We start from the raw sequence: 13,158 nt of genomic DNA on the forward strand, positions 1-13,158 counted from the left end.
GCACTCATTTAGAGATGTTTTAGGGAATGATGGAAATATCTACTAATAATGCCCATTGCTTGCTCCTCATATGAGAATTGAAAAGTTACTTAGTGAAACTGTTATCTAATTTCTTGTCACCAAACCAAACTTTTGCTAATTTCCCTTGGGCAATTTCTCATTATCTCAAATAATTACCATTCTCATGGCATCTTGTTAAAATTTTTTTTTCCTCCCATAGGAGCAAAGATGATTACTCTCAAGTCTGGCATAACACAGGACTTGATATAGTCTGTATTTCAGTAATCATAGTTGGCTTCATCCTTGCTTTCTGAAAGTCCTAAATGAGTTTATATTGAAAGGAGAGTTCCCCTGTGCCAGCATCTCCTCAGTTGCATATCAAGAGATTCTTCCTGGCCCAGTTTCTTCTCACTTAATTACCCACCTTGGATATTGATCTAAGGCTGCCTCTTAAAAGGAGAGCAAACTATCCCAGAAGATGTGCTGCAAAACTCTCTGAGCTATTTTAAAACAGGCTTGAAACTCTACATTTATAGCCCACTAAACTAGGAGGCAAAGTTTTATCTTCTTTATCCCCAGTTTACTTTGATTCCCTTTATTGGGAACATGATAATTTTTAGTCTTCAATACTTCAAGAATTCCTTAACAAAAATAAGACTACGTACAGTATTAACAACTAAACAGGTAACTCTGAAATCTGGTAGTGGTTCATTTGTCCTAAAGAAGTATTTACATTTGCAAATTTTCAGGTTTTCCATCTGTCCTCCCTGACTTTGTTTAATGCCCTCTTCAGGTTATCCTAAATAGGAGCAGTGGTTGTTTATTCTTTCATGGTGACCAGTCTTCTGTGGTTGCAAAGTGGTAACCAACACAAAAATGCTGGCAGGTTAGTGAACCCCTATGTGTTGTTTAGTGTGAATAAATATTTATAGATCTTATAGGTGGTATGGATCAACCTTGCTGCAGAATCCAAGTATTATATTGTTTGAAGATTCACATTTTACGGTTATAGATAAGATTAGCATGTTTGACTTATTTGGCCTTAGCTTGAACTTTAATGTCATACTGACACAAAGTTCTGTTTATCTGCCGTTACTCACTCCAAAAAGAGCATGATCACCATATCGATTTAGTTCTCTGCTTCTTAGTTAACAGTGCCTGAGATATTTAACATAACACTGCATGTGTATGATTACTGTGGCTTTTAAAGATAGATTCAGAAATAGTCTACAAGTGTACAGAATTCTATCAAAACAGCAACACAGTTTCAACATCTTCTTAATCCAGCTCCCACTGATCAGAGAAAAGTTTTATAAAGTATCAAGTAAATGTACAATGGCCTGGCCATGGCCCTTGTGAATGGAACATCATAGTTGACACAGATGTGAGAAATAATAAACCCACGGCTTAACGTCATTTCTGTTCAGATAATCAAGCATGCAGAGGGGTCTTTTTATTGCTGTAAAGAATATATATTAAAATATGAAGATCTGTGAAGGTCAAAATGTCCCAACCGTCATTATCTTTCAGAAGACTATAGTGGTTTCTATCTTGAGGCCTTAAAATGGCTATGACTCACTCCATACTATACTTGCCTCATCCAGAGAATTTTTGAAAAATGTATACAATAGATTCAGTTGATTTTTTTTATCTGTACCCTGTGTCTTACAAAAGTAATTAATGTTGGCTCATAAAAGTTAATTTAATCCTTTTTATCCATATGTTTTCTGTAAGACAATGTAAACTAGGAAAAGTCCAAATCTCTCCACACGTTCTCAAGTCAAAAAGAAAAAGAAAAAAGAGAAACTACAGATGAGCAAGGAGAACAAAAACATTCATAAAACACACCTTCAGTATAACTAGGAAACAGAGAATACTATGAAATTTAATTTACAGGTAAGCAGTAAATTATACCCAAGCACTCACTCTAGACACTGGACCAGACTAAAAAGATGATGAAGACTCTACAGAAAAGAGAGAGAGAGAGAGAGAAGAACTGAGGCCTCAGAGCAGCAGAACACAGATAAAATCAATCCCAGATATAGGAGGTTCCATCCTCAGTGGAGAAAATATCGAGGACCAGCCTGAAACTTGGTAGGTAAGAGCAAAGGCTATGAAGTATTGAAAGGAAGACACCTGGAAGGATGCGGGAGTGAAATAAGCAGTCTCAGTGAAAGCATCACCTCTGTGGAAGGAGGGACATGGAAGACAGACGAACCTCTAACTAGCTTGGTAGTAAAGAGAAAAAAGGAAATTAGAGTCCTAAAGAAACAAAAGAGAATCACAAAATCAGGGGACACTTCAAACTCTCCTCCGTGGAAGGTTCTAGAAATCTGAAACTTTCATTTCACTATAGGCCAACAGAAGGACATGGTGAACTAAAAAAAAAAAAAAAAAAAAAAAAAAGCCTAGTAAACTATCTATACTGCTACCTGTTTATCTATAACTGAATTGACAGTCCTAGAAGATTGGACATTTCAAATGACCAGAAAGCAATTGCAAATATCCTTAGTAAGCTATTATAAGAATAAAACAAAACTAAAACCAATGCATTTCTACTTTTTTTCCCCTAAAAACATTCATAGAGCAGGACATAATTGTGACATAGTATCATAGGACATCAACTCAAATAAACATTCTTAAATAAGCACATATATATTTAAAAAAATCAAAACTTCTAAAACTAAGAACAGATAAGGGCTAAAATTAAGGTGTGAGGTAACAGTTGACCAGACTCGGGAAAGAATCAAAGACAAAATATTCTTAGAAATAGATTTAACTATAAGGTGTGAAAGAAAAATATACTTTATTGAAAATATATTGAAGGAAATTGAATGAGATAGCCAGTTCCCAAAGACGGCCCCTAATGAACCGCATCTCCTGGTATTCCTGCTCTTGTGTAGTCCCCACCTACACTGAATCTGGGCTGGCCCAAGGACTTTAAATAATAGACTGTGGCAAAACTATTGCTGTACTAGGTCAGGCATAAGAAGTTACTTCCACTTTTGGACCCAGAGAGATCACACAGAGAGAGATAATACCTGAAATCACATAGGGAATAAGATAGGCCCAAAGACTCTAGCATCTCAGCTGAACCCAGTATTCCAGTCGTCTTCACTAATGGACTGGATTTGTAAATGAGTCATATTGGAGAATCCAGGCTAATCGTGTCTGCAGTTGCCTGCAGACCAGCTGACAGTACATGGAGCAAAATTATCGCCCATTTGAGCCTGGCCAAACCACTGAATTGTGAGAGATAGTAATTAGACTATTGGCAGGTCGCTAAATTTTGTCACTTTTATGCATAAGTAAATAATAGAAACATTAAGAAAAGTCATGAAAAAAAAAAAAAAAGAAAAGTCATGAAAACAACCAAGTGAGAAAAATGAAAGTTAAGAGGTAAAAATAGAGAAAAAAATTGATATAACTGATACGCAAATAAAATCCAACATATATATAATGAACTCCTGAAGAAGAAAAATCATTTAAATAGAATTATGAAAATAATAATCTGACAAAACTTTCCAAAAATAAAAATATATGAATCTATATATTAGGTCCATTATAAACTTTTAAAAATTAAGGGAAATAATCAACTTGAGACATGTTACATTAAAACTATTAAATTTTAAATAAAGAAAATACCATGGGCTTCCACATGGTAGTAAAAAGAAAGGAAAGGAAAATAGGTTGGCATCGGATTTTTTCAGTGGTAACATATATCCAGCCATGTTCAGTGCAATAATGTTTCCAGAAATTCAGGGAAGGGAATTTTCAATTATTTGTTATTATAACCTTATTTTCTCTCTCCAGTCTTTCTTTGTTTTTAATCTATTTTTCATACTTTCACAAGAATTGAACCTTCAAAATCTATTTTTCAATCTTGCTCATTACCTTTCATTGGTACTCATTTATCTAATAAAGCCCGACTTACTAGCATGATGTAAGTGGTTTTCCATTGTCTAATCCCTGCCTACACCTCCAGTTTCAGCTGTGATACGCTTATCCCCAATCACCTAATAACTTAGAGCAGTATTTTTATGTGTTTTGCTCTCTCATTCTGGAATAGTGCCTTGTAACTCCTGTTAACACTGTTACGTTTCTAATCTGGCATCAGTGCCATCTTCTAGAAAGTTATCTTTGATTCTCCTCCGTTATTACTATAAAATAGAATTGAGCAATATCCCATCCACCAGCTCCGTACCTTGTACTTACTTCTTTTATAACACTTTCATTCTCTGTTACAGTCAACATTTTTACCAACCTATTTCCTTTGCTAAACTATGAATTCTTTGAAAAGAATAACCATCGAAGGAAATGGAATGTGATAGCCGGTTTCCAAATATGGCCCCTAAATTTATCTATTAGATGTTTAATAAGCTTTCTTTTAAAAAGAAGTGTGAATGATTGAATGAACTATTAAGTTGGCTTAAGTATCAAAAATTAAAGCTCAAAGAGACAACTGATAACTTTTGGGATGATCCAACCTCTTAGAATTGTAATGGCAACAATTTAGAAATTAGTAAAGATGGAGAAGTTTTTCCACTTGAAGAAGGGAGCAATAGGAACAAAATCATAGAAATAAGTAAGTTACCTATTTAATGCAAGAATACAGAATATTTGTTTGGTTATTTTATGGATCTTCACACTATGCGAAGTGACATAGACTCTACTGTGTAGCCAGAAAAGAAGTACTAGGAGATTTTAGTTAGAGATATGAAATGACAAAGAGGAGTATTTTATATTTCCATTTCCCTCAATAAAAAAGTAATTGCTGTGGGGCTTGCACTTCCACTGTATACAGCTGGAAAACTGGAGAAAATATATGAAATAAATGAAACAACTGTTTTTTCCAACAGCAGACATTAGGCAGCACAGGACTGCTGAGACCCCAGAGAACATGTGAGGTGAGCCCAGAAATGTCTGATTAACCACTAGCCTAGGCGTTGCCGTGAAAGTATTTTATACACATAATCAACATTTACAATTAGTTGACTTTACAAAAAGGAGATTACTCTCAACAACATGTGCGAGCCTCAGCCAATCAGTTGAAGGCCTTAATAGCAAAAACTGAGATTTCCGTGAGAAGAAATTTTGCCTTAAGATTGTAATATAGAAACACTGCCTTAGTTTCCAGCCTGCCAGCCTTCCTGCCTGGATTCCGGACTTATCAGTTCCCACAATCACACATGCCAATTCCTTAAAATAAATATATTGATTTTGTTTCTCTGGAGAACTCTTCTCTGGTATATATGGTCTGCTGATTTTTTCAGAGAGTTTCAGCATAATTCAGTGGGGGAAGAGATAGTCTTTTCAAAAAAATATGACTGGAAAAACTGGATATCTATGTGAAATAAAATGAGCAACTCTTAACTCATCCCATACATAACCTTGATCTGCAAGGTAAATGGCTACAGATTTCCAAAATGCATCTTATCTCAGTTCTGCATCTTCTGTTAATGAACCAGGTAGCTTGCTTTATCAGGGGAAGAATCATAAGGTTCAGACCATTTGGCACTAGGAGCTAGGAGCTGTATCTCCTTTGGGTGTCCTAAATTCAGTCTCACTGGCAGAGCTATAACTTAGTCAAGAATACAAAAATAAGAGATACTTACCCCAGTGTCACCACTAGTGGCTATTCCTCTTTTCATTTAGCCCATGAGCTATGTGGTATTCTCTCTTTTAGGGGACTATTTCGGTGGCATTGGTCATACACAATAGTTATCTCAAGTTTTTAAATTATCTGCTATATTTCCCTGGAATAAACTGTTTCCACCAGAGCCTAATAACAGACCTGAATTTAGCTTTCCAAAGGGTTCTTCCATGCTGTACACCAAGTAATTTACAAGTCTAAAATCCCAAATGGTTACCATTGTGTGGTTGTGTTAATGTTTGCCAGAGACTCCAATCCCTGCAACAGCATAGTAGACACATTTGAAATCATTTGTGATTTAGGACGATACAGTTCCAAAGAGACTGCTTGAGTACAGCTTATAAGTCTCTAAAAACTTTTTCTCAACTCCATTAAAGTTCAGATTTCTTTTGAGTAACTCAATGAAGGGCTTAATAAAATGTTCAAATGTAGTAAATATACTCTCCAACATGCATATAGCCCTCTTCTAATCCTAGAGAGTCTGAAAAGATGGTAATTTATTCCATACTATTTGTAGAATGTCTTTTGTGGTCTCAGTTCAAATTATTCCCCTATATTTTATGTATCAGGCAAGACCCTATATTTTAGCTGAATAGATTGGCCATTTTGGATTAATCATGTATGTCACCACAGTTCTTAATTCCTAGGTGTCTTCCTCCTCTGAAAGATAAATTATCATAGTATATTCAACATAATAAACCAGTGCCCTCTTTATAGGGATCAAATCTGTATCTTTTCTAACCAAAGTGGGTGGTTACACAAGAGTGATTAACTATTCAAACATGTATTGGAATCTTTGCCAAATGAAAGAAAGTTGTTCAACTTTCTTCTGAAATTAGAATAAAAACATAAATCATTAGCCAAATCTATAGTAGTGTACCAGCCACCTTTAGCTCACTATACTTCTTAAATTGTTTTCACCATACTGAGCACAGAGGAGGCTGTCAGTAGAACTATTTTCTTTGGTCCTCAGTGGTCATGTTTAATATCCATGAACTAAATTTTTTTTCTTAGAGACCAGACAGAACTTTTATACAATTTGTCAATTTGGGTAAACATCACCTGTTGCTACCATCTCTCAAATTAAGGAGGAAATTTAATGTTGTCCTCTAAGGATTTAGTATTTCTTAATATTCACTCCAGAGAAGAGTTTGCACAATTCTAATGCTTCTCACTTGTATATCAAAGTAGAAACGAGTGGAGGCCAACTTGACTAATACCTGATAGATAATAGCAAGCCATGGCAAAGCCCTCCATTCTCACAACATATCAAATCTAATAAAACACCCAGATAGAAGTAGGTGACATTTCGACAGGCTTTTCTTACTTTACATATTCCAAATTGTAATTTAATGTAACTTTTGTACCTACTTATATAGCATCACATTATCTTCAGAGTTTTGTTATTGGTCCTCTAATGTTGTCCTCTTTGTCTTTAGCTCATGTCACCATGTATTATGTTTCTGTTTTTGATAATCCCAGAAAACTCTCTTTACCACCCTAATAAAGCCATTTAATTTATACCAGTCATACATCTTTAGATTTCCCTGCTAAAACTTTGCAGGTAGATCTCAACCCTCTTATTCTTTTGCTATAATAAATGGAGTATCCCTGCACCTTGCTCACACACTTTATTTTCCCAATACCTTTTGGCAGATCCCAAATAGGAGTAATTAGAACGAATTTGTTGAGGTCTTTTTAGCAAGGCAAGTGCCGTTGCCCAAACTACCAGGGGTTTTCCACCTCCTAGCCAGTAATAATTCACCACCAACTTTTATGTAGCACCGTCATCAGTTTATTTCTCTTGCTGATATCACCATCTTCTATTTTACATATTTGTCTCAGCTATCCTAAGTCAGTCAATCTCTTTCTATTCTCCTGATAGAATTCCCATTTTGTCAATGTTATTAATAGCAAACAAGCAATGTTTCTAGCTATTTTCCCTACTTGCCTTTGTTTTCTAACCCATTTTGCAAACTGACCTAAGTACCTCACTCAGTACAGGGAAGGTACAGAGAGGGTCTGGGGTCTCTCAGCTTAAGTAACTTGCTTGTCACCACCACCTAGAAGCATGTTTGTCTCACATCCACCTTTTAGTGCAGCTGCATTCCATAAAATACAGGCTGTACAGTAAACAGTCTTGAGATACTTGACATACAACATACTTAGGAACATTTCAGATCAGCAATCAGTTCCTACCAATCCCAGCTAGGATCTAATTTATCCTAAATTGATGCATCTCTTGAGTTGACATGGCAAGGTTGTGTAAATGTCAATTTCTCATGGGGCCATTGAACTGGAAGACAATACTAAATAAAATTCAATTTAACCCTTTATTTCCAAGGTAATGTGTATAATTAAGCTGGAATTTTATTGAAAATAATCCTGATAAACTCCTGTATTACTTGTGCAATTATAAAGATATTAAAAGAGTGTAAATATTATAACACATACAGTAGTTCCCCTTTATCCGTGGTTTTGTTTTCCACAGTTTCCATTACCCAAAGTCAACCATGGTCTGAAAATATTAAATAGAAAATTCCAGAAATAAACAATTCATAAGTTTTAAATTGTACACCATTCTGAGTAGTGTGATGAAATTTCACACCACCCCACCTCACCCTGCCTGTGATGTGAACCATCCCTTTGACTAGTGTACATGCTATGTATGCTACCTGCCCTTAGTGACTTGGTAGCTGTCTGTTATCAGATGGACTACTGCAGTGTCACAGTGCTGGTGTTCAAGGAATCCTCACTTTACTTAATAATGGCTTCAAAGCACAAGGTACTGTTGTTGGCAATTTGGATATGCCAAAGAAAAGTTACAAAGTTCTTCCTTTAAGTGAAAAGATGAAAGTTCTCAACTTAGTAGGGAAGAAAAAAATTGTATGCTGTAGTTGCTAAGATCTATTGTGGGAACGAATTTTCTATCCATGAAATAGCGAAGAAGGAAAAAGAAATCCATGCTAGTTTGCTGTTACATCTCAAATTGCAGAAGTCATAGCCACAGTGTGTGATAAGTACTTTGTTAAGATGGAAAAGGCATTAAAGCTGTAGGTGGAAGATATGAACAGAACAGGTTTCGGTACAATCAGTGGTTTCAGGCATCCAGTGGGGGTCTTGGAATGTATCCCCCACAGATAATAGGAGACTCCTATAGTTATTGTTGCAAATTCTCCAAATAAATACGTTATACCATGTACATAGGGTTTATTTTTAAAAGACCAATGGTAAATTATAGAAAAAAGATTTTACTCAAAAAGAAAATTAAAAATGTTAAGAAAATATATTTAGTTTACAGCGTTTGCAAAATGAGTTGCAAAGACTGAAATTGCTGAAAATCACCGACAAGTACAAATAGTTTTTAAAGAGAATAAATTTAATCATGTGGGGTATTTTTAAAATAAATTTTGTTATTGGGGATCAATATGAATTAATGTTAAGACCGTACAAACAAGGTGACTTTTTCCAATAATATTTATATGGCAAATAAATTTAAGTGATAAAAGATATTTATCATATACCTACATTTTTAGGTAATACTTTTTAGTATATTTTTGGAACTACTGAGATCTAAAATGTGTTAAAAATACTAGAACAACAGTCATATTTTTATTCTTCAGCTTAAACTTCATTCTCATTTTGTATAATTATTTTTCCTAAGTGAATGTGCTAAAAACACACACACACACACATACAGATTGTCCAAGGAGCATAATTGTTTTGCTAAAAGAATCATCTATGTCTATATAATACTTCTAAAATAAATTAGAATGTATATGTTTTTAGTGACTGTGTCCCAAATTGAAGTACATTAGTGGCAGAGAATTCACTGACTCGAGTTTTCACCCATATCTTTATATACAAAACCAGGTTCTTATCTCTGATTTAGGCTCTTTGCCTTCTTCCCAGTCAGCTCCTGCTACAACTGTTAGGAATAGCAGTGCAGTCAAGGCTGATCTCTGAAATTGCTTTTTATTAAACTCAAATATTCCTAAATTTATAAGTTATTAAATATCATGACTACATGCAACATCCCTGATAAAAATAGCTTATGGAATTATAAATAGGAACTGAATTAATTTTGAGGCTCCTTTCCTAAATTCATGCCAGCTTCCATTTTTCTTCCTTAAGTCCACCAATTTCTTTAGAACTTTTTACTTTTTCCTAACTTTTATGACTAAACAGTACATTCCTTCCCAGGAATATATTCTACCAAGAAGCAGAATTTTATTTTTGTGCATCTAGTGGAGCTAATGTGTATGGTGGAAGACAATGAAACCTTATTACCTTGCCAGTCCAGAGCAGTGAGCTGGGCTCATTCAGGAACTAACCCTATATGCCAGCATTACTTACAGCTGTTTCTCAGTAAAACTGTCAATTATATCTGAAATTTTTAAAGTCCCAGAAAAATAGCTAATTTGCAAAAGCTAAATGCTAAAAGCTAAAAATGGAGCACAATGTTTCTAAATGAGCTAGTAATAGGTAAGGTTACCAAACTTTCACTGGTACCATATCCAAGTAAACATAATAGGAAGCTGGGTTCCTTCACACAGAGCCCATAGACCACCCTAACCACTAGTCACGATGAATTGGCAGAGTCATGGCTAATCTTGAGGACTGGGGGGTTTTTTCAATAGACAGTAAAGAAGAAACAATTTGAAAATTATCTAGCAAATATTTATTTCTTCATTATTCTTCTCAAGGCACCTATAACCTCTTTGTTCCTCAGGCTATAAATAAAAGGATTTAGTAGAGGAATTATTATTGTATAAAATAAAGAATACATTTTGTCATGATCTTCAGAGGGAGCAGACCCAGGACGCACATACATGAAGAAGAGAGTGCCATAGAACAAGGAAACAGAGAGCAGGTGGGCACTGCACGTGGAGAAGGCTTTGCTCATACCATTTTCAGACTTCTTTTTCAGGATGGCAAAGAGGACATGGGTGTAAGAGACCATGATGGTCATAAAAGTGAAGACTTGTATAAAGGCTGAAAAGATGAAAACCAGAAGTATATTAACTGTAGGATCAGTGCAAGAAATTTTGAACAGTTGTAAAATTTCACAGTAAAAATAATGTATTATGTTAGACCTGCAGAAAGTTAATCTAAATAACAAACCCACATGAATTGCTGAATGTAGAAAACAAATGAAATATGAGACACCTATAAACTGAATGCAGAGTCTGGTGGACATCACCACTGGATAAAGCAAGGGGTTCCATATGGCCACATAGCGGTCATAGGCCATCACTACCAGGAGGAAACATTCTGTAGTTGCACTGGAAGCAAAAAAATAAAATTGAGCGATGCATTCAACCATGGATATTGTGTGATCCTTAGATAAAAAATTCATCAGCATCTTGGGGGTCACGGAGGATGAAGAACAGGCATCTGCAAAGGCTAAACTGCCCAGGAAGAAGTACATGGGGGTGTGAAGGTGGGGGTCCTTCCAGATGAGAAAAATCAGTCCAAGGTTGCCCATCATAGTGGTGAGGTAGATGCCCAAGAACACCAGAAACAGTGGGACCTGCAGCCCTGGAAGATCTGAAAGTCGTGTGAGAACAAACTCAGTCATCAGCGTCTTGTTTTCTTCTGCCATATCTGACCTGGCTGATCACTAAAATGAAAGAATAAGTGAGGAAACAGTCACAAAAGAATCATTAAAACAGTGAAATTATATGAGATTAACAAATTCATAAGAGATGCTTCTCATTTAATTGGTAGTTACTAATTTTTACCTCCATTCATCTACTTTTATATACATTCAAAATTATTCATAATAAAAAGTTTTTAAATTATATTCACCTAAGTTGACAAGTAAATATAATGCAAATTCCTTTCAATCTAACATGGGTTAGATACAGGTTTTAGAACTGTATATACTCATCTTAAAACTCATATGGAAGAAAAGAATTTCCCATTTTTCCCAAGAAAAATATAGATATTAAGAGTAGTCAAGAATACCAGAATTGATGTTGAACTATAATATAGAGATACATTAAGAACAAATATAATGTTTTGTGTCATCAAAACATTAAGATAGTGCATAAGAAAAGCAAGAGAATCAGCACAATGGAATAGAGAGCTCAGAAATAGAAAGGAATGTGGCAGAAGACAAGTTCATTAGGAAACAGGTGATTGATTTAATGGACTCTGCAGACTGTTGTCTGGAAGTAAGACTAGGCTCCTACCTAACACCATGAATATTTTCTAAGAAATTTAGGAGACAATAATGTAACATGGAGAATAGAGAAATCCTTATCCAAGAGAAGAAATTCAGTATAAAAATATAAGTATATATAGTTTGAATGAATATCAAAATAATACCTAACAGAGTCAAAGGGCATATAATAGACTGGGAAATATATTTTGCCATGTATATGGAAGACATAGATTTATGTCTATAATATAAAAATAACTATTAGGTTTAGATAAGAAAAGGCAAATAATATAAAAGAAGAATGAGTAAAGCATGTGAATAAGCAAGTTTACAGACAAACAAATCAAAATAATCAATAAATAAAATGAAAAGATGCCCAAATTTCTGTCATAGATAGATACATGTGTGTATGCACAGACACACACACATAGATACATCCTTTCTCATGAATCAGAATAGGAGAAATAAAAATGAATAAAAATACTCACTGCTGACTGAGGTGAGAAAAGTGGTACTCTCATATTTTACTTGTAGAAATATAAATTGCAACAGCCTTTTTAAACAGCAATTTTATATGATCCTATTTAATTTTTTAATATATATACCCTTTCACTACCATTCTCTTTTAGATATGTCCTAGAAATAAAAACACCACTACACAAAGATAAACATACAAAGAATAATCAGTGCATTATTGTTTAAGGTAGCAAAGACCAGATGTTTTGGTCTTTTGGTCTTCACCAACAGTGAAATGGTTAAATAAATCACACTACATTCATATTATGGAATATAATTCAGCCATGAAAAAAGAGCTATTCTACCTGATTTTGATTTTGAAATTCCACAATGTATAGTTATCTGAGAAAAGTAAGATACAAAGAAGTGTAAAAATTATGATCTCATCATTGTAAAAAAGAAATGTACTTTTAAATCTTTTATATGGAGAAATACATGAGTAATAGACACTAAGTTTATAGCAATGGTTTTTCCAGAGTGAGAGTAGAGACAGGAATGAGGGAAGTGAAGGAGAGTAGAAGTCTAAGTAACAGTTCCATGAGAAAGGCAGCATATATATTATGATTCCCTACCACATAAACTATGCAACTGATTTACATGTGTGTATATATATCTGTATGTGTGAAAGAATGGCCTCCATCATGTTAATAGTAGAGAAAATAAACAAGAACACTGAAATCCTATTGCCACCTTTCTAAGGAGGTGCTTTGCAACTGAAAATTCAAACATAAAATTAGGATGTAAATATGTCTAAATTTGTGTACATAAACATCAGTTAAATGCAGAAATGGCCTTCAGGGAAATTAGCATTTTCTTTTGGATA

General features: G+C 34.6%; 1 protein-coding gene across 1 annotated transcript; it reads right to left on the minus strand.

Moving 5' to 3' along the window:
• Positions 1-10,334: 10,334 nt before the first annotated feature.
• LOC105087799 (olfactory receptor 5AC1) lies at positions 10,335-11,258 on the minus strand. Its single transcript, XM_031458004.2, has one exon. The coding sequence runs from the start codon at positions 11,256-11,258 to the stop codon at positions 10,335-10,337; it is 924 nt and encodes a 307-aa protein (XP_031313864.1).
• Between the last annotated feature and the right edge of the window lie 1,900 nt (positions 11,259-13,158).

The sequence above is a fragment of the Camelus dromedarius genome, chromosome 2, assembly GCF_036321535.1.
Source record: "Camelus dromedarius isolate mCamDro1 chromosome 2, mCamDro1.pat, whole genome shotgun sequence".
Classification (NCBI taxonomy): Eukaryota; Metazoa; Chordata; class Mammalia; order Artiodactyla; family Camelidae; genus Camelus; species Camelus dromedarius.

What these genes read in the sequence shown, in the direction of transcription:
- LOC105087799 (XM_031458004.2), bottom strand. Translation starts at nt 11,258, where the DNA reads ATGGCAGAAGAAAACAAGACGCTGATGACTGAGTTTGTTCTCACACGA.